The sequence below is a fragment of the Stylophora pistillata genome, chromosome 3 (assembly GCF_964205215.1).
Source record: "Stylophora pistillata chromosome 3, jaStyPist1.2, whole genome shotgun sequence".
Taxonomy (NCBI): Eukaryota; Metazoa; Cnidaria; class Anthozoa; order Scleractinia; family Pocilloporidae; genus Stylophora; species Stylophora pistillata.
The window spans coordinates 48,723,622-48,745,194 of record NC_142521.1 but is presented as its reverse complement, the minus strand read 5'-3'; the positions used below and the strand labels follow the sequence as shown (position 1 = coordinate 48,745,194).

General features: G+C 38.7%; 1 protein-coding gene across 1 annotated transcript; it reads left to right on the top strand.

Annotated features, from left to right (window-relative positions):
- The first annotated feature begins 381 nt into the window (after positions 1 to 381).
- LOC111336993 (cadherin EGF LAG seven-pass G-type receptor 2) lies at positions 382 to 21,236 on the top strand. Its single transcript, XM_022943198.2, has 25 exons — positions 382 to 755; positions 2,994 to 3,050; positions 4,141 to 4,280; positions 4,817 to 4,870; positions 5,452 to 5,541; positions 6,055 to 6,159; positions 6,644 to 6,748; positions 7,517 to 7,648; positions 8,617 to 8,692; positions 9,149 to 9,246; positions 9,841 to 9,966; positions 10,278 to 10,472; positions 10,598 to 10,775; positions 13,172 to 13,383; positions 13,637 to 13,819; positions 14,152 to 14,272; positions 14,904 to 14,950; positions 15,517 to 15,720; positions 16,259 to 16,347; positions 16,901 to 16,969; positions 17,406 to 17,468; positions 17,873 to 18,073; positions 18,409 to 18,483; positions 18,962 to 19,013; positions 20,133 to 21,236. The coding sequence occupies exons 1-25, from the start codon at positions 695 to 697 to the stop codon at positions 20,601 to 20,603; spliced, it is 3,204 nt and encodes a 1,067-aa protein (XP_022798933.2). The 5' UTR covers positions 382 to 694; the 3' UTR covers positions 20,604 to 21,236.
- Positions 21,237 to 21,573: the final 337 nt, after the last annotated feature.

Here is a 21,573-nt window from a genome sequence, read left to right as displayed (position 1 = left end):
ATGGTTTGATTGACCGAAAGAGAATTTTCATGGAAAGGACTCTGACACATTGGCGTTTGAGTTTAGTTTCTCTGGAAATCAGGTCACTGGAACTGACGCCAGGAAATGTCGCTGACAACCGCCGTTTTCAGATTTACCTCTCTACTCTACTACTTCAGGGCTAGTCAGTGATAATTTTTAGGCGCATTATTCAGCGGGTAAATCCAAGTTAAAACTTAGCTTATGGGATATAATGGCTGGTTCGCTAAATGACAAACAAAAATATAGACGCATTGAATTGATAATCCAAGAAAGAATCTAATAATCCCTCTAATGTTAACATGGAGCTACTGTTGTAAAATTAGCCTTCAACCAGCTCGTTCATGCAGAACTGCTGTGACCAATTTGCATAATTATTTGTGTGGATTGATTGCATTGCAAGTCAAAATTTTTGACAGTTTGTGAAGAGTGAAGGAAGGAGATCGGGTTTAACGCCATTACGTACCTTCTCCGTGACGAAGCCAGACAACAAGTAACAAATGAGACAATCGCTGCGAAATAACAAGCCTTGGCAAAGTATGCTCGTCTCCTGTCGAGAAAAGAACCCATGCTAACGACGATCCGAGCGAAGACGATTTAGTTGTTGACGAAAGTCCACGATAATTGAATTTGTTGTTCTCGAGACATCATCAATGTCACACCAGTTCCAGGAGTGATGTCAAGTCTTCTGCTATGTTTCTTAGTGTCCTTTATATGTAGACCGAGCGAAATCGGAGGTACGTGTCGAAAATCAAATGATTGAAATGATCACTGCATGTATGTTGGTCCAGCTTCACCTACTAAGATATCGCAAACTTCCATCTTTGAGGAAATCCTTTTAATTAGTCTCCTCTCATTTCAAAACTGGCACACCATACATCTATTTAATACTTAACGTCCTTCGTCGGAATACCCTGATCAATTTGCGTATTTTACATTTGTATAGTTTGTATACACTTGAGAAAGATCAAGCGCATATCAAATTCAAGTTAAACTATTTATGGCGCAGTCTTTTATGGCTGTCGTATTCTCGTAAGCTTAAAAGGAATACATGCGTCGATGTTCAATGTACAAACTTTTAATACAGTTGTGCTTCGTATTCTGCCACCAGCAGCACCAACTGACTTTTGCAAGGTTTGAAAGTCACTAACGTGTTGTAGACAGTTCCATGGTGATACGAAATAAGATTGACATGATTGCGGCAACATAGCGGAAGCCTAAGAAGCCATTACCGAATGTCATGGTCTCTTAGATAGTGGGCATATATTTAAAAGGAAAAGCCGCATTAATTCCTTTTTTTGGTCTTCAGTTTCCTGTCTCAGTAATGTGAAAATATTTGTATTTAATGTTCGGTATTTTTTTCTGTTGAAACTTTTACGAATTGGTCAAAAAGCAAACAAAAACAGATTTTGAAGTGGATTTTGCCGTTTGCGCTTGCGTCTCACTTGATCCTTAACTTTTACAGAAGCTGCTTGAAAATTGATTCGACCTGTTTTTATTTTAGCTTGAGATTTTGGATCGATTGAAAAGCTAATCATTCAATTTGTACACGAAAGGCAGAAGATTGTTCAGTCTTGTGACGTAAGAGAATGTAAAAAGTCAAACAAAGAATGACGTATGGCAGTCTCATTACCGTCCTGCTGATCGTGTCAGCACAGGTTATTATAACTTTTGTCTGACCTCATGGCCATGGTGTGCATTATATTTTTAATGCAATTTGCGGATACTTTAGCAAGATTGATGTAAATCTTTGAAAGAGGTTTACGATTCGCTCGACGATGACAAACTGACAGCTTTTAAATGAAGTGTAACCTAGAGCTATGTACTAAAGAATGATCGCTGGAAGGTACTTATAGCCGCCGAGATCTTTCTAGCAAATTTTTGCTCCTGTCTGAGTATCTCGCTTTTCCCAAGAAACACACGTTATACTTTTTGTGACATGTAGACCATCCTCGGAGGATGATAGAGAGCCTGGAAAGGAGGCTGCGCTCAAATCATCATCTTGCGGAAGAGCTCTGTAAGGAAGAAAAGCTCAAACAGGCAATGATAAAACCAAAATGAAATAGACTGTTAAGGACGAGGGAGGGTTAAACGGGTTGTGAATTATTTACCTTTAAGATAGGGCTCATAGGCTCCGACGAGGGGCTAACGCTGCAAATTTTAGCTTTGAAACTCTTCACAGTGGCCAACTTACATTATCAACTCAGTTAATTTTAAACCAAAATCTCCTATACAGTCATGTTCCTTTATTCACTTCTATTTCAACTTGCAAAAAAATGTCACACTATTAGCGCTGTCTTTGCGTCGCGTTGAGTGAAAAGGAAGTTGATTTCACTTCATGTAGAGCGTATCTAATTGACTGGTCATAAAAAATAACAAAAGCTACTGAGGATGAAAATTTTGTTCTGCCTCAGCTTTCGGGAAAATGCATGCTGCACCGTACCAAACCAAGTGATTGACAGAACCCAGTAGAATGTTACGGCCCAATGTGGTTGGTCGTTGATCGAATTTAAGCTCTACAGACCACTCTTTTCCACTTCGAGTTTGCAGGTTGCGCCAAAAGGTTTTGTTGTTTTTACCTCCTGCGCTAGATCTCCTGCGCTAGATCTCCTGCGCTAGATCTCCTGCGCTAGATCTCCTGCGCTTGATCTTTGAGTATCAGTGTCTTCTCACCTTATGCTCATGTTGATTTGAACTTTATGTAGATAGAAATAGATTTAGGTTGGAGTGATTGTAGTTAAAAACTCCCCGCCAGGTTAATTGCCTTGAATATTGTTATCATTTAATTTTTTTTTGAAGGGAGATCTTCCTTTTACTGCTCCCGAAATTGTTCTGGAAGGAGCTTATTTTAGTCACTGGCAAAATAGTATCATTGCAAGCACATTCAAAAGGTTCTCTGAGACTGCCTGAAGGCAAGAGATAATTTTTCTCTTTTCAATGAATGACGCTAAGATTGCTTTTCAATCCATTTTTAGGAATTGTCTTTGAACGACTATTTTATCAATCCATCTTAAATGAAACTAGCCCTCAAGGTAAGAATATTTTTCTTGAACACTTTTTTCATGGAGTGTCTTACAACTCAAAACTAAAGTAATCACAACGACCAGTCAGAACAAAGGTGGGTATCTCAAGGAGCCAATCAGAAGCCATGGCATGAGAAACTAATTTGTGAGACGCGACTGAGACGCGGGAAAACAACATTAGTCGGGTCTCTCAGATCACATGTTTATACGAAGGCTTTTCATTGGATCCTCGTGCGATTGGTTTTCACTTTTGCTTGTGATTGATCACGAGTGTAATGCGTAGCATGTGCACGTCGTGAAAACAACTCTAGTGCCATCTTGGAATTATTTCCAACTTTTAATGTCCCACCCAACTAGTCGTCTACCTAACCACCTTTGTCCATTATGTGGTATTTTCAAATGCGTAATACGGGTTTGCTGGAATGGCGATTTTTTTGCGATTGTGTGTGTTTCATTAGGACAGTAGTGTTCCTGAGTGGCGGCCATTGTTATTACAATCTGGGGTGTATATTATTTCCCTACTCTTTTTCTCTATAAATGGCGATTACAGTGATACGAGTATCTCGATCATTTTGAAAGCTGTGTCTGAAGAAAAACTCGCTATTTCTTTTAGTAGACTTCAGATTCCTTGCCTATTTAGTGTAACACATGATGGCCCAGAAGGAACTATAGACTGAAAATCTACCGGACAAGCGAAAGCTGTTTCAATGCAGCGTTCAAGTGTTTCTTAGCTATCGTTTCGACCTGAGGTGACAGGTCATCTGTGATGACATTGAACACTAAACTTATCAGACAATATTGTGATCTGACAGTTCGGACAGTGTTGCTACATTTAAAACAAAACTAAAACATTTCTTTTTAAGAAATACTTTAATTGATTCATGCTTGACATTTAGGACTACTAAAGCTTTATTACCAGGTTTTAAGTTTTACATTTTTTTATGTATGATATTATTAGGTTAGAACCTTGATGATGAAATGTAATGGTTTTTAATAGGCTTTCATAATGTAAAGCGCATTGGGGTCAGAAATGCGCTTAATAAGAATCTATTTTATTATTATTCTTATTATTCATTATCTCGATAAATGTTATTTGTAGGTACTTTCGTCACAAAAGTGCAAGCTACTGCCCGGCAGAATCCCAATCCGATTGTATATTCCCTTAAAAATGACAAAGGGTGGTTTCAGATAGACAATTCGAGCGGTGTAATTACTGCTGCAAGGACTTTAGACAGAGAGGTAGGCGCAGTACACAAGGTTTTCGGACCTGCTTCGTTTTGGTAAATGATGATAATAGTGATTCGTGTATTGATTCCTGCAGCCTGGAGCCTTCTGAAACGGCAACTACTTAACACAACATCGTTTCGTGCTGCGTAGAATCCATTTATTTTAAAATATCAAGCTCATGGTTGTTCATGGTACGTTTTGCGTCATGGCAGTAGTACCATGCGTGAACTTCGGGCGCTATGGACTACACGGTAACATTTCATCATCAGCAGTGAGGGTTTAAGAAACTCCGGCGCAAGACTATAAACACAAAAATCACCATTGTTGATGGTTTAAACAGAAGAGTATACTAGGTTATGACTGTTTGGTATCGCAAGCCTCACAAATCCTGTTTCTATTTTCGTCTTCATCTTTCCATTTCATCAAAGAAATTAGTAATTCTATATTGATGATTATTTCGTGATCTTTTTTTCTTCGCCATGTAAAAGTACATCAATCATCTACTTTACCTTTTTATGTGTTTTAAATTACTATTGATGTTTTCAAAGGGAACGGGAAACATTCTGAATTTCAAAGCAGTGGCTAAAGCAAGCAACCAAGAGGTAAAAGATATTTTAAATGGATGCACAACCACGGTTATTTAAGATAGTACTGAAGAATGCAAATAAAAGCTTTTGGGAAAACTGTCGTCATTTGGGAAGAGAGGATACTTTTGTGTAAATTTCCCCACACGGAGCCTAAGCTTTGTATGTGTCTTCTGTCCTATACAAGTCATCCACACAAGATTGCTTCCAAATGATATTACCAGAAACACCATGAATTGTGTAATAGCAAATATGTCTAAATTGAATGGCACAACTGCCATCCAGCGACTAAACGGAAATAGAAAACGACACCTTGGATTAAACTTTTTTTTTGTCCAGGTAAGTAATTTAAACTCAACTTGCCTGGCAAAAAGGGCCGTCCTGTATTCAAAGATTTTCTGAAAATGAATATTTGTCGGTAGCAGAAGTGTTATATGTCTCTGAGAATACACGACCAGTTTGGGTTGGGTAGTATTTATGCTGACATGAATCAATAGAAAGCAAATTTAATCTCAAGGAAAACATTTGACAATCTATTATACAGTCGATGTGCGAGCAACAGAGTTAACGTTATTGTATTCTTTTGATCTTTATGATAGGATACAGTTGATGTTTGGTGCACAATTCTGGATATTAACGATAACTATCCTCAATTTGAAAACCTGCCCTATCGATTCAACATATCTGAGGTACGAGTAAGGTGACAGTTAACAGCATTTTTTTTGCAATAAAGAAAATAAATATTTATTACAACAATAAGCATAATAACGGGAGCGACAATGCAATCAACAAAGAAGATAGATAGATGGACATGTAGATCAATAACTTTATTTAAGGAGGGTAAAACACTTTACAGTTAAACTGATAAACTAGTGGCCCTCATTGTACTATACATAAAAAGTAATGAATAAAATGACTAATGACTAAAATACCAAAGTAGAGTTTAACTTAAGAAATAGAGAAATGGTCGAGACCAGCTAGTGTAGGATTCCTTAAGAAAAAAAAAAGATGACGATAAAGATGACGACGAGGATGAGGATGAGGATGAAGTTAATGATCAGTTACCATTCCCAAAATGTCACTCACACGCTCTTATATTATCCCACCGCTGAAATTCCTCTCTAGGCCCTTGGCGTGTCTTAGCGGTTACAGAGGAGACAAACACGTTCTCCTTTTGCTTACGTCATTTTCTTTTTACTCAGGACACGAAAGTTGGAGAGGAGATTTTCCGTGTGTCAGCTTCTGATAAAGACAGTTCAGATCATCATAATAATGCAGTTTTCTTCAGGATCGTGGGTGGAAACACGGTCAGTGGTAAAATACTGCATTCGTAGAAAAGAATTTGATTTTCACGCATCTACTGTGCCTCATGACTTTTCCTGTGGATTCAAGAGATCATTAGCTTATGACAGGAAGTCTTTTATAAATTGGTGGTAGAAAATAAAAATCCCCTTACTAGTTACCAATTATTTCTCACCTGTACCCAAATAGGTATCCGTATCGGGTAATCTTGCAAACTTTCATCTAGCCGTAAGAGTAATTTAAATGTATACTTATTAATGCATACTTCAACCAAACAAACATGTGTGCATAACAACACTGGAAGACGTCTTCAGTTAAAAGTCTTCCCCAAAGTTCTGAGGAAGACGAATTTAAATTTATGATAACATTTTGATAAGGAAAAAACTTTAAAAAGTATAATTGTTGTGGGGGGAAATTCGGAAAAAAGGGCTTTGAAAATAACCTATAAAAATGAATTTCATAACGTTTCATCTCTGATTTTTGTTTCAGGATGGAACTTTTAAAATTGATGGTGGAACTGGGAAGATTATGTTAGACAAACCAGTCGATTTCGATGGGTCTACACGGCAATATAGTTTAAATGTGACCGCAACGGTAAGAGAAACCTGCTTTGTTTATAATGTAACAATCAAAAGCGTCAATGAATTTGAATATATGAAAAACATATATGTGTTTTCATAAAATGTGCGAAAGCGATCTTAGCAGTAATGAACCCTACTTATGTAGTAGTGGAAATCAGGCCTGACAAAACAAAATTTAGGCCCGTATGGGATTTGAGCCCATGAGCTCTGCCATACCGGTGCAGTGCTGTACCAACTGAGCCAACAAGCCAAGTGGGAAGCGGTCATTCTGTTGGTTTCGTATGAAACCCGTTGAAGTGGTAAATCTTACGTCCATTCAAGGGTGATATTGTGAGGAGACTTTGGATGCTGATCACTCTTGGGGTTCAAGGGTTAAGACAAAGGATATACTATATATATCATTATTCAAACACTATCACAAATTCTTCAATCTGATTGGCTACGCTTCTCACTATGTATTCCATGATGTATGGCTGACAGTATATTGAGTAGCCTAACATTCCGCAGTTGCAATCAAAAAAAGAAATTGAAATGGTAATATAAAAAATGGGCATTGGATTCCATTGAACGACTGGTAAATTTATTTAAATACGACTGAATTATCTCATCACGACTTCCATGTTTGAAAGATAATTCGGGCTTCGCCCTGGCCAACCATAGCTTGATAGAAATCTTGAGTTCGTAATCTAATTTGTGGTCATCATTGTACTTTACCACAATGGACATCCTCATTACTTTATGAGATTTTGACACGATTGATTTTACCTAAAACATATTTTAGGATCAGTATGGTGCGCCTACGGGCAATCAAAACTGGACAGTGGTTAACATAGGAGTGACAGATGCAGACGACCTTCCTGCGGAATTTTCTCAATATTTATATGAAGTATTGATCGACGTTGATACACCACAGGTGAGAATTATAAAGAGGTCTGCTGTTTACCACAAGGGCGTGGTTAGGGGGTCTAAGGATGCAAATAAACCACACTTTTGGCTTTTGATATATTATAATAATGATAACCCAACCTTTTATGCCCAAAACGTCAGGAAAGCTTTAGTGGAACAACGTTCCCCTCCCCTCTCCCCTCATACATGCCTCACTGACTTGAAATGTGGAAAAGTAGAAAAACCTCGATTTGTGATTTTATGAAAGGATTCCCACAACCCTCCAAAGTGGCGATCGTTTTTGCTGGTCTACCTGACTGAGACTCTCTAACCTCCCCCACAGGACTAGCGACCGCTAATTGAGCATTACGTGATAAAACATAATGACTTGTACATCATGTTACATTTTGTTCCCTGAAGTGTTATTTTTTTAGCCGTAGAAATCATTTTACTATCATGAACACGCTACCATTTGAGAATTTTGAAGCAGCGGTTCTACATTGGGCAACAGGGCGCACAAATTTAAGATTTCCCGTGGGCGCTTTTCAAAGTTAACCTTACTCCAACAATCTGTCTTACTGAACCACCAGAAACTAAGTAAATAAAACAAGCGAAGAAACTACCGAGTCAATTGGTTTTAAAATTGTATCTGACTAAGTGCATGACGCGCAAGTCAAACCAGCGCAACCTAACAAGATAATTTGGTTTTATCAACTGAGTTGATAATGTAAATTGGCCACCATAAAGAGTTTCAAAGCTAACGTTTCGAGCGTTTAGCCCCTCGTCGGAGCGAATTGACGTCCATTCGCTCTCTGCTCTGACGAACGGCTAACGCTCACAACATCAGCTATAAAGGCCAATTTTTATTATCAACTCAGTTGATAAAACCAAGTTATCTTGTTATACTCCCCCACCAACACAGTACCACAGTTTCTTTAGAAACTTACCCCCTTTATTCATCAGTGCAATCTAAGATGGCTCTAAAATGTCTTACAGGGAGGTGAAATAATCAGAGTGCACGCTGAAGACCAGGATTCTATGAAGGCTTCAGTCTCATACGTCATATATCCAGGTTAGTGTCCCTCGGTCAGAGTCTACCAGCGTGTGATCGATACGATTAGAATCCCACTCTGGGAGGAGGAGCAGCAGCAGCTAGATTTTAATGCCAATAATCTTCCGAGAGGTCACGAGCTCTTCCACCCAGCATCAAAAGAAGTCTTTGAGCGTTACCAATGACCAAAGGGTTATTGTACGATACCTTGAGCCTTAATTAAGGACAGACCATTTCTTGATACGCCAGTCGCTTAGTGTTATGGAAATTGAGGTAACCTACAGTCATTTGAGCACTCGTGCTGGCTTGGCACCAGTATAGGACTTATTTTTCCCAGCAAGAAAGGTCTTCTTTGAATCCTTAGTGGTCCTCAATGCATTCGACAGACGTCCTCATGTAAACGAGCAAGACACTCGCTCATAGGCGACATTGTCCATTGTCGACAAACATATCTGAGTTCATTGTTTCATATTGCAGCCAGTGACCCAGAAGAATATTTTAAGATCAACAACGCCACAGGAGTAATAACAGTTAACCGAAATCTTTCTCAAAAGTCGTATCCTCTTATAGTGACGGTAAGTTTCTCTGCAATGAAACTTATTCATATCGTCACTGAAAATTCGGGGCAGCTACAGAATTAGGGACACCTGCAAATTTTGAAATCATTGTGAACTTCAGATGCTTGATTTGAATTCCGTTCTTAGCTTGAGTACTCACTGATTGATTGTTTATATAAAGCCACTTATAAAGAAACGCAAAATGTCGCAACTTTAACGTATACAAGGTTAAACCTTCTCATTACTCACCTTAGTGACGGATGAGATGGCAGTTTGCGCACGGTCAAGACAGAAAGCAGGGAAACTTCTCATCTGTGCGCGAGACCAAAAGAAGTAAGCTAAACCCCTGGGTATTTTCGGCCAGGTCCACCCGAGGTTCAATCGTTAATCCTCGTAGTCACTGCACGATACTCGCCGAAGACGCGTCTCTCGCATACCTCCCAAACGCCGCACGGAGATCGAAAGGATAGGACGCCTGTAGACAAAACTAGGGCACACGAACATTCTCGGCAGCTGCATTAGAGCTCTAATGCAGCATTTAATGCTTAATTGGTGTTAGAAGATTAAATACCACATCGATTATCATCTTTTCTGATTCACCTTTTTTTCCAGGCGAAATCAACTAATCAACCTGTTGCATTTGCGCTGGTTATGATAAATGTTGGTTCAATGCCCAATCGAACATTTGTGGCATCAGTGATAGAAAATGAAGAGAATACTACCGTGTTTGACTTAACGGTATGTGGATATCTGAGTTGTTTGACCTAACGGTATGTAGATATCTGAGTTGTGTGACTTGACGGTATATGGATATCTGAGTCAAGAAAAGCACTCTTCTGAATGAAGTGCTTAGCAAGAAATACCTTCATTATGATCATCAATATAATAGTTGCTCTCAAGCCATGATTGTTTTATCTAGAGACCCTTCACTCCATAAGGAACAGTATTGACTATATTAGCAAGCACACTGACGTTACCCTATCAAAGGTTGGTGACACGCATAAAATGATTTGATACTTGTCTTTAATTTTCCCTCCATTTACTCGCAGAACTTGGAGAAATATTTCAACATCTCAGATCCTATATTCGTAATCCACCGAGGTAACGAAGGTGGCGAATTTTTTGTAAATGAAACCTTAAAGGAACTGCGGGTTGGCGCTCAAGGTTTGGATAGAGAGGAACATGACAAGTACACCTTGGTCATGGAGCTCTTCAAAGACGGGAAAAGCAAAGGTTTTGCAATGGTTAGATATGTTATTATTGGTGTGATCAATCTGTTTGCAATAAATTAATAAATTGAAAAAAATGGATAGGTGATGAACATGAAGAAAGATATTAAATAAGGGTGAACATTTCTTTCCCTCTTAAGATAAATGTAAACGTGGTGGATGTAAACGACAACACTCCAAGGTTTAAAAACCTAGCATCAGTAAGTGTACCAGAAACCACACCCGAAGGATCTGTTGTCCTCACGGTAACAGCCTTGGACCGAGACGCCGGACTGAGTGGTTCTGTGGTGTACGACATGATAGCAGGCAATGAACGAGGTATTCATGGCTGCAGTAATATGATAAGACTGCTTTTGGTTGAAAAATGTGGATTCCAAAGTCACAAAAATATCTTTCAACTTCACGCTTCCTGCACCGTTTGTCTGTCATGCTTTTACCATACATTTTTTTTGAACTGAAGAATAACTTTTTAAATGTTAGTCGAATTCTCAATGGATCTCGCCCCCAGAGTTCGCATTGTACCTGGTCTACAAATATATGTTAAAGCCAAAGACCACCAAGTTTGTCTTCCTATATTTTCCATTTTCGCAGTCTAGATTGTATAAGCTAATACACGATATCTGACAATTTAAGTGCACGACGTCTCTTAAGGATACAGCAGACCTTCGCGTATCAAATTTCGCCAAAAATATTTTTTTCACCCTAAACAAAGCATTACTATTTTAACTACAGTTTCCAAAAAATTATTTTAAAATATCGAAACGCACTCGAGCTATTTACAAAAACGTTTTTTCGAACTGAATTCTTTGAAGCGCCAAAGTGTGAAAAGCCAATTATAATGTGTCAACGAGAATGACTCCCGTGATGTTTTTCACGGCAGAACATCCCAGGTAGCAGGTAACATCCCAGGTAACATCCCAGTCGCATAGACATCTTCGTATGTCAGTTACACGTGTATATCGCAGCAGCTCGTTAAATAATGAGTTGAGTTGAAAAGGAAAAGAGCCCTTGAGTTAAAGTTAGAAAGAAGCGTGGACTTAAGAGTCAGACATTGAAGGAATTCGATCAAGAATGGCGAAAAAATCTCGCCGAAACAGGCAAGGGCTCGCATCTCGGACTCCACCGCCTCCTTGGGGTCAGTAAGAGTTGAACTTGAAGGTGCCACTGAAACTTTCCTTTGTCTGAAATTTCTTCTCGTCGCCGGCATTCCGAAGCTCTGTCACGCCTGTAGGATAGTCGAGAGTCTGCGCCAGTGATTCTATTGGCAGTCGAGAGTCTCCTGGGACTCTGCGCCTGTGATTCTATTGGCAGTCGGCATTCCGAGTTTTTCAGTGTTGACATAACTTGACATGTGAAAGTGTAGTGTGATCGTACGGGTGAGTGTAGTCCTGAGAAGGACTGTTGTCGGTGATGGTGACTGACGTTTCGACAACCTGTGCGGAAGTCATCATTAGAGTCAAGTGAATAGTTGTTTTCAGTAGAATGTTCTTGTAAAATGATTGGTCAGTTTTGCCGTTTTCCCATTGTCTGTAAGACTTAAGTGGCGTGAGTAGGTCGTGACTGGTCTGTTTCGATCCGTCGGTAAAGTTAGGTAGTTCTGTTCGGTTCGTTTGTCATATTAATGTCGTGAATGAGTCGTTTGTATGGAGCCCGTAGTAGTTGACATCTGTTTAGGGGAGTCTGTTCTAAGTTAATAAATCAGCTTTCCAGAGTCAGTCATTGAAAGTAGTTAGTGCTGTAGGTTAGGCATTGCGCAGAGTCCTAGTCAATGTTGTGGTTCGTAAGTCGATGATGTTCAGCTTGACTTTTTTTTTGTTGTGGCTTTGTGTGATGTAGGGTTGTAGGATAACTCGTCTAGTAATCTGTCGGTGAGCGTCGGTTTCCTGTAAACTGTCAACTGTAGTGAGTTGTCTTCATGGCTTACCAGACAGTCTAGAAAAGAAAGTTTGCCATTTTCTTCGACTTCTCTGGTAAACTGTATGTCAGTGTTTTTTCCGTTAAGGTGGCGTTGGAATACGTCGATTTCGTCGTGTCGTACGGCGCTGAATGTGTCGTCAACGTAGCTTAACCAACGTAGGGTAACGTTGACGACACATTCACTGCCGTACGACAATAGGGTATGAAACCTTTACGGATTGACTTGAAATTTGGTCCGAAAGCTCCCTAGATACCAATCTAAAAAAAAACCACGTGGGGCTTTCTCCGTTTTTCGAAATTGATCTCTCGCAATGATCTCCGACGCAACGCGTATCGGTAAAAATTGTGATAACGAAACTTGACAGAAAGATTGCAAAACAACCAATAGGAAAATCGAAAAATCCCCACACAGTTTTGGAGACCAACCCCTTAAGGTTGAAATTGTGCATAAGTTTCACTTGTGCGGGTAGATTTGATATCCCATTAATTCGCTCAATGAAACATCGTCAGTTTCGACTTGTCGCGCCTTAGTCGGCTTACGTTTAGATCAAGCTAAAACGAAAGAATTTCTGTTGGAAAGTGCATTTAATAACCTTTCCACTGATATATAGTTTATGGTGGTTATAATTTATGGTGCTTTAAATAGCGCGGTATCAATTTTTTTCGCGAAGGACACCCGCGAAGGTCTACCGTATCCTTAATTTGGCTTTAATAGCACAAATATTTCTTTCCGGATTATTATTTATGTAAGTTATGAGTTATTTCACAGCCTATGTCTTCTTTCGTTCTATTTCCAGCTCTATTTGCTTTGAACAATAAATCTGGAGAATTATCTTTGGTAAAACAACTCGATTATGAAGCCGCTGCGCAGTACGTACTCAACGTATCAGCTTCTGATATGGGAGAGCCTGGGCGCCGTGCTTTCAGTGGCGTGATTATAAACGTGATTGATGCCAATGATAACTCTCCGGTTCTTCAAGCACGAATCATTCAAGTTTCTCTCGCGGAAGTAAGTAAATTCGAAGTCAGCTTGACTTTGCCATGACCGCAAGATTATGAATCTACATTTTGCGGTAGAAAGTCACGTAATGGAAAAATTCATCCCTTTTAAATAGGTCATCGCTTTTGAGATTTCTAGCGTGGAACATTGTTCAATCAGAGTGTTTTGAGAGACTGACCCCATCATTACAGCCTCTAAGGTTATCTTTATACCAGTGCCAGTATCTGAACCTTCATCGATTAGTCACCTCATTCTCTTGTAGGATACTTCTTCTGGTTCATTTGTTGCTCAGTGTAATGCATCCGACGCCGACGCGGCAGCGAATGCGCGGATCACTTATCGGCTTGTAGAAGGCGCGGTCAACAGGTTCTCGATTGATAACATTACAGGCGTCATAACCACATCCGAGTCGTTTGACAAGGAAACTGAGCCCGAGGAGTACACGGTAAAGCCTTTATCATTACTCACTAAATCGTTGTTTTATCTTCGCATGCAACGGAAACATTAGGCAAGCTAATTGAGCTGCACGGTCTTCTTCGAGCAAATGACTCGTGTGTTGAAGTCTTACATGCAATTCTTTTTTATAGGTTCAGTCATCTGTCCATGTGAAATAAACGTCCCATGGTTCCTTAAAGTCAAACAGTTATCAGCTTACAAAATTAATCTTTTGTAATAGAAAAAGTCCATGTACTTTGGCTTGAAGCGTCTTTAATCTTGCGTCAGTAGCCCTCCTTGAATTATCTGAACACTTACTTATAATTAATCTCCTACCCGTAGCTGGTGGTGAACGCTCAAGACAATGGACAGCATCCCCACTCTGATGTTGGTTTCGTTGTTGTCCACATCACCAACATAAATGAGCATTCTCCAGTCTTCTCTCCGACATCATACGTAGGAGGTAAGATACTAAAGAAAATGTTGTGAAAAGGATAAATAAGGGATAGGAAACGAGGATTACAACAATATTTTACTGAACAGTAAAAACACCATGGTGATAAAATGTCTTGTACTCTAAAACTTTCAAATAAGAGTAGATTTTGCGGAGAATGGTGGGGAAACCATCAGTATCGGCTGTTATTTTGTATCGGGCACTCCCAAAAAAACAGGTTTGGTTACCCAAATCGAGAGAGCTCATCTTGGTTTCTGTAAAAGGAAGCGACCAGGCGTGTCCATGTTACCCTGGATATGACTTCCCCCTCAGCATATGTAAGTTTTCTTGGTATGTTTCTGTTACTCAAAATCCCCCCTCTTCCCCCACGGGCGGAGCGAGAGTTTTTTTTAAGAATACAACGCAATGACAGGAAACAAGACTTGAACTCGAATCTTTTGTTGCTGTGTTCAGTGTCGTCACCTTTTGGTCACTGCGCTGCGCCTCCCTTAGTAATGTCTTGCAGAGTATTTTCATGCTCTCTCAACTGTAAAAAGTTGTGAAGATGGGAAAAGGACTAAAAAATTGGTCTTTTCTCCTTAAAAAAGGCAGCGGTAGCCTATTGACACTTGTTTTTCGATTTTTGATATTCCTTTACGAGGTGTGTACAAAGATACGACTTACTATTCGCTGGTGACAACTGTTAAGGTACGTGTCCTGGGATAAGGTCCTTCAATTATCTTAATTGCTCTGTGACTATTTTTACTATAAACCAGAAAATAAATTTATTTGATAACCTGACAACCATCGCTAGAGATGTTTTCGTTTGTTTGTTTTTTTTTTTTTAAGTACTTCACCCTGTTAAGTTGGGAAAAAACAATCGATAAGGTTTTGTATCATTTTGCAAACTGCTTACGGCTTTGTAGTCACAAAGAAATGAAATTTTGAAAACCCACTCTCGACCAGACTTCTGTTCCTTTGAAGTGAAATTTTTACCCAACCTGTAGGTGTTGAAAATCGTTTAGCAAGTAGGGTACTGAACAGAGAAGAAACATCTAATTGAAACTGGGAAAAGGAATTGTGAAGGATAGAGAAGATTAACGTACAATGACGAGTTTGACTTTGAGTTTAAATTCTAAAATACAGCTTAAGAGCGAGCAATGCACTAATCTTGCAAAGGAGAAATTAATCAAAACTTAAAGAAGAAATGTAGCTGTACAGGAATCAGCATAAAGCTTGAGGGCTTTGTGTTTGACATACTTTTGTGTATCCAGGCGAGCGATGCTGATTCAGATTCACAATCTGCCATTACCTTCGAACTCGTCAATGGAAATGGATTGGGATTTTTTCACGTGGAGCCTGACACAGGTCATGTGAGAGTCGCAACCTCATTGGCTGATAAAGATGGTTCTAAGTTTTCTTTAGAAGTAAGTGCCTCGGATGGCGGGAAAAAAGCAGCCACCAACGCAATCGTAAACGTAAGTATGTAAGAAATGCTGTGAAGCCTTCCTGCGTTTGCGAAAAATATAATTAGACGCTCTGAACGCTGGCGTTTTTGTTTCTCCACCACAGTTTTTGGTCTGAGTGCCTTGCAAATTAAACCAGAGCAATCAAAATGGCCGATCAGAATGTAATAAAATATCAAAGGAAACCAACGGAATCCGGCTAGGTTAAATCAAGGAAACTGCTTGAAGCGCAGATTAGATTTAACTCTGTTTGGTGGAAGGGGGAAGAGCTCAGGTAGCGCTTATTTATCAGAATAAATTACCGGGAGAAATACACATAAAGCAATACGAACACCATCCCCGATTACTCAAGATGAGTGAATCAGAATGCTGCTCTGTCATAGACTGAAAACTATATTGGTTGAAAGCTAAGTGAAGAGCTAACAGTTTCGTCGTATCAGGAATTATGTGCGATATGTCTGCTGTAGTATCTCGATAGGTTGGTAATGTGTAATTGGAGGATATACGGGCATAATTGAGCGTCTTAACACTTTCTTGCATATTTCTTTAGATTTTTGTTCTCCGTGATGAAGATTCCCTAGTTATAAAGGCGGGGGTGGTCCCGGAAGAGATCACGAAAGGCAGACAAAAGTTTCTTGAGTATGCGTTGTGGTTTAAATCTTGCATAATTACACAAACATAGCCTAACAAGTTACGAACATGTGCTTTGATAAACACTAACAAAAACACGTCATTGAAAGAGTTGGAGGGTTGGTGTTGTAAAGATGGCGACAGAGAAGGGCACGATGAAGGTCAGCTTAAGAGCTGTGCCACATCTCACTTCCAGGCACCCGCCAACGCTGAACACGGACAAATCGGTGTGTGGAATGAAGACCGTGGGAGGGTAGAGGAGAAATAGCGGAAGCAGACTCAGCAGAATTGAACCTCTTCTTAGCTTTCAAAAATATAACGCCACCGTTTAAGTTGGAAAAGTTTTACATACGTAATGAGCGGCCTTGCTTTTTATTGGAAAATAGAAAAGATTAGCGCCAATGAAGATCACTAATTTGCACCACAAATACAGTCGAGTCTTTATTGTTTCACACAATCAATATAGTCAACTTCAAATCACGTAGAAACGATACATGATGTGTTATTTGAGTGCAAAGAAAACAACATTTGTATTATTAATACTATCCCTATTCTTGGACAGGATGATTAAAACCATAACGGGAGGGGATGCTTTTATCAAATATCTCCAGGAAGAAAATGGTGAAAACGCGTAAGTGTAATCTGATCACAATCCGCTTGGTTATATTGACGATACGCCGAGACCTGATTCCAGTTTAATTTTTCTTTGAGAAAACCGCATTCCCATTTCCCTCAAGAGAAACCGGTGAGGCTGCATTAAATGAATACAGATACCTCGTTTATAACTATGAAAACGAAACTGGTTCAGATTTGTTGTCGAGGAACCAAATAAAAACCTGATTGATTTCAAAGTTGTACTAAGCTCTCATAAAGCTCAATTTGCGAGCTTTGTTGTTATCCTACAACCATCAATTTTAATATTCCCGGCTTCAAATAGTAACTAAGGCCTTTTTGTGACACTGGAAAACGCAGTAGGGTATCCAAATGCAGTCATTCTTTCCAGAACCTCAGTAACACTCATAAAAATTCCTCGAAGCTAATAATCAGTGTGTTTTTTAACGCTGTAGGACTCTTGTGATTCTCCATGCGGTGAGAGGTAACGATGTAATGTCGGGATTTGATATTACAAGGTTAGTGCTATAACTGTGTAAAATTTTCAAATAATCTTCTCGTGCAAGTTAATTGCTGCGTTTAAGGTTTGAAACGCTTCTCAGGATAACTTAATTTCCTTTTTGAAAAATTCTAAATAATTTTTTAAAATTTTTTGATAAACTTTTGCTAATTGTGGTATACTGTATATTCTATCAAGTTGAAGTCAATCAGTTTACAGAAAAGCTGTCGTAATTTTCAACAACCTTATACCCAACCAACCCATCATTCGCAGAGATCTCGTTCCCATCGAAATCCAGTGCGGTGCCTTTGAATTCTCTGTATTCTGTGTCACGAATTTCGATTTATAAACAGAGTTGTCAACCTTTCAATTTTAATTGTTTACATTTTAATGTTTTACATTATCTGTTTTTGCCATTTTAAGAGCTCTTTCAGACAACGAAGAACTTTTGAAAACCACATATAAATTGTTCAATATACTATGGTACCGGCCACCAGACGGACCTCCTTCAGCGGAGGCTCGAACGGGGACTGAGGACGAGTTATCTGCTGTGGTCGGAGCCATGATCTGCTTTGGTGTCATTATTGGTGTAGGAGCGATGTTTATTATGATTATATTGACCATGTGAGTGACTCTTAGAGCGATAATTATGATAATTATATTGAGTGAATTTCAAAGCAATGTACATGATTAGCAAGTTAAAGCCACCCGTGTGAATGATTACAGTTTGTTTCAGACAATTTTGTGTCCGAAAATTTGTGTAAGCATCATAATCGTTACATTCGCAAGTCACGTGATGTTGTTCAGTTTTTTTCCCAGGCTATCGTTATTGTTAGTGAGTCGGTGTAAGGGGAATGACGTCACTTACTGAGAGGGAGGCTTTGAAAAGTTAAATGTGGATTTTCTTCGGCTCTTTTGACTGTGCTTGAATGGAATTTCATATTTCATATATTTTTTAGGAGAAAAAGAAGTGGTAAGAGTCCTTTTAAGAAAAAGAGACATCCAAGAGTGACGTTCAATGACAAGCTTTTCTTGTAAGTTACTAGAAGCGTTAACGAGTTTTGTCACGGTAGAAAACTTGAAACATTCTCTCCAAATGCCAGTTATACAATTTCAACTTTGATAGCTCATATAGGATGCACACATCGCCCATGACATCTTAGTTTGGAATACATAACGTACTACGTATGATGCACGATCCTCGCAGTAGAGAGCGCTATAACGTACTACACAACAACTTACTATACGTACTATAACGTACTACACGACAAATTGCCTATTGATTTTCGGTTTAAATAATTTACCAAAAAGATGACTTTAATAACGTCAAATTTAGTGTCTTTCAGTCGAGAGGAATGTGCTTCATGTCTCTATAGACAAATATACGTTTATCAGCAAGTATGACCTCATAGTTTAGATTATTCACTATTCAGTAACTTTTGTAAATAATGGAAAATTACATTTTTCTGTTGGTATATTTCAGTTAAATAGCCTTATTTCTCCTTATCTTAGCATTGACCCTGTTCAGCCTGCTGTGACATCAAACCACGTGGAATCCGCACAGGTAACATCTCCAGTCACTCAGTCCCAGCTCCTTACGCATTAGTTGTTTGTTCTACAATAGTTTATTAAATAACAACTAACTGTTACTTAACACTCTTACTCAGCTACTAACATGATGTGCCGTTGTGTTTCAAAAGATTTTAATTTTAAAACATCTTACAATATTAGAGAGAAACAATTGAAATCAATAAAAACAGGCGCACTGTAGGTTGTAGATACTGAGTCAGTTTATAGCATGAAGTGATCCCGAAATAAAACCAATTTGGTTATGACTTACAGAAATAGTTTTATTGCCATTTTAACACAAGGAATTTATCATTAAATAATAGAACATCAAAAAAATAAAATAAGTCTCCATCATATGAAAACGAGACTTTAACCTCTTACGATATTTCGCGACAATTTTGATCTAGCCATAACATGTTATAGAATCCCAGCACATTTAATGATGTGTATTGTGTTGTTAATCGCCAACCAGTAAAGCCCAAATGACAGTATGAGATAAAAATACAGAAACAGAAACACATGACAATGAATAGAAGAATACATTAGTTATACACTACTATTAACTGGATTTAACTTTCGACACATCATTGATTATTCGTTCTACGTCAACTTATAGTTGTTATGTATACGTAGATGTGAAACAATATCATGCAGCCTCGTTTTCAACTCAAAATTCCTCGCTAAATGCCTCGCTTCGTTAACCACTCAATCAGAATGCGTGTTTTTTTTCAATGATGCGATTTTGTGCGATAACTTTCGGTGACCTCAGCTTTTGCTTCTAGTTATGTTCCGTTCATAAAGTTTTTTGCAAAACGCGGTGATTTATGCGTCAAGTCCCGCAATTCGCTTCGTAGAAGTAAAGGTTTGTTAAACCTTTGAAAGATGTCGCTGTTTAGTTTGCAAACATGTCCTAGGCCCCTTAATCAAAGGGTTTGCCGAAGAACTGAAATCTTGAATTTTCCCGAAAACTCGTCTCCGTGGAGTGTATCTCTTTTTTGTTACAATTTGTGGTGTTGGTGCCCTGAGATTTCATAATAGATAATGAAGTGCTGAATATTCAACACACAAACCAGGTTCAGGTGATTTAACTCAGTATATCCTTTTGTTTTCACAGGAAGCTCAAGAGGTTATAGTCCATATACCAGCTGAGGATGACAACAGTTCTGAAGGCAGTGACGACGGCTCTCACAACGTGGTGAGCTTTTTAAATTTCGGCTACGGTTCGCGACTGGCGGCCATGAGTGAGAAAGATCCGGAAGAATTTGATGACATGGATCATAACACGTTCTTTCCCCCTCCGCCTAAAGGCCCGCCGCCGAAGCCACCGGATTCTGACGAGGAAAACTCCGACAGCATCTCGATGGGATCAAGAAGTGATTATGAAAATGAGGTGAATGTGCACTTGGAAAAGTACAACCCAGATGATGTAGCAGATGTCAGTGGGATTTTGTTAAGCCATTCTCCATCTGACTCTACTACGGAAAGCACAGACCAGTTAGTGACTGGTTACCCAAATGTTATGTTTCCCAATGGTGGTTCGTTTTTGAGAAGTTTTTCGCTGAACGAAGCGACGACTGAGTTGTAAGGAAACTACTACAAAACCGGACAGTTTAAGGAGGTTCTTTTATAATGGATAAAGAGAAAAGCAATATATACACCGGCTCAAATAACATGAAAGATGAGGCTATTTATTAGTTAATAAACAATGCAAACCGAATTTCATGGTAAGCAAAAACCGAAAAAAAATAGATCACTCAATTGGTTTTTGCCTAACACATTGGTGTAGGGATATTATTTTCTATTTTGATTTATTCATTTTTTCTTACTTTTTAAGATTATAAGGTAATTACTTTTTTCATTTAGTCCCCTAATTTCGATAAGATGTACTTCTATTAGTCTCAATGTTTTCTTATTCTAGCCGGCGTATGAGCTTTGAAAAACTTTATCGTCCATATTCAGAAAGATGGAATTTTTTTTTTTATCTTTGTTTAGGAATTTCGTAAAGGCGTACTTATGACAGTTTCGAGTATGTATTTTTGGTCGCCAGCTAGCATATGTTTAATTGCTGAATGCTTTAGTTTGGCGATAAGTTTAACTTTGCATGCACTTTGTAGACAATCTAGAAAGGTTATCACATAGAATTCTCATGTCACAAAATTTACTTTTTGACGGTCAAATAGTAATAAAAATAAAAAATATATTTTTGCAAAGGTGAAAATGACCAACTAATTAAATGCCAGTGTTAAACATTTTTCCTAAAGCGTAAGTATTCTTAGGATAACCCTGTATGGATAAAAATACCATGACTAAGAGAACATGTGAAAGAATCAAATCCAATCCAATCCTCTTTATTAGTTTTCCACTAAATGGGTTTTAAAAACTAATTACAATCAATACTAAATCAAACTCATGAACTTTAAAATATGTCTCAATCCTTAAAAAAAAACTACCGAGAAATTCTTTTAAATGTCTCTTGAAGGTTGGCAAATTGACACATTCTCTTACTTCACGTGGGAGAGAATTCCAGAAACTCGTTGCACGATATAAAAATGTGC

Excerpts from the sequence above, each read along its gene's own strand:
- LOC111336993 (XM_022943198.2), top strand. The coding sequence starts at position 695 with ATGTCAAGTCTTCTGCTATGTTTCTTAGTGTCCTTTATATGTAGACCG. Across the intron at positions 756-2,993 it reads TAGACCGAGCGAAATCGGAG|GAATTGTCTTTGAACGACTA; the intron begins GTACGTGTCGAA and ends ATCCATTTTTAG. Across the intron at positions 16,348-16,900 it reads GGCAGACAAAAGTTTCTTGA|GATGATTAAAACCATAACGG; the intron begins GTATGCGTTGTG and ends ATTCTTGGACAG.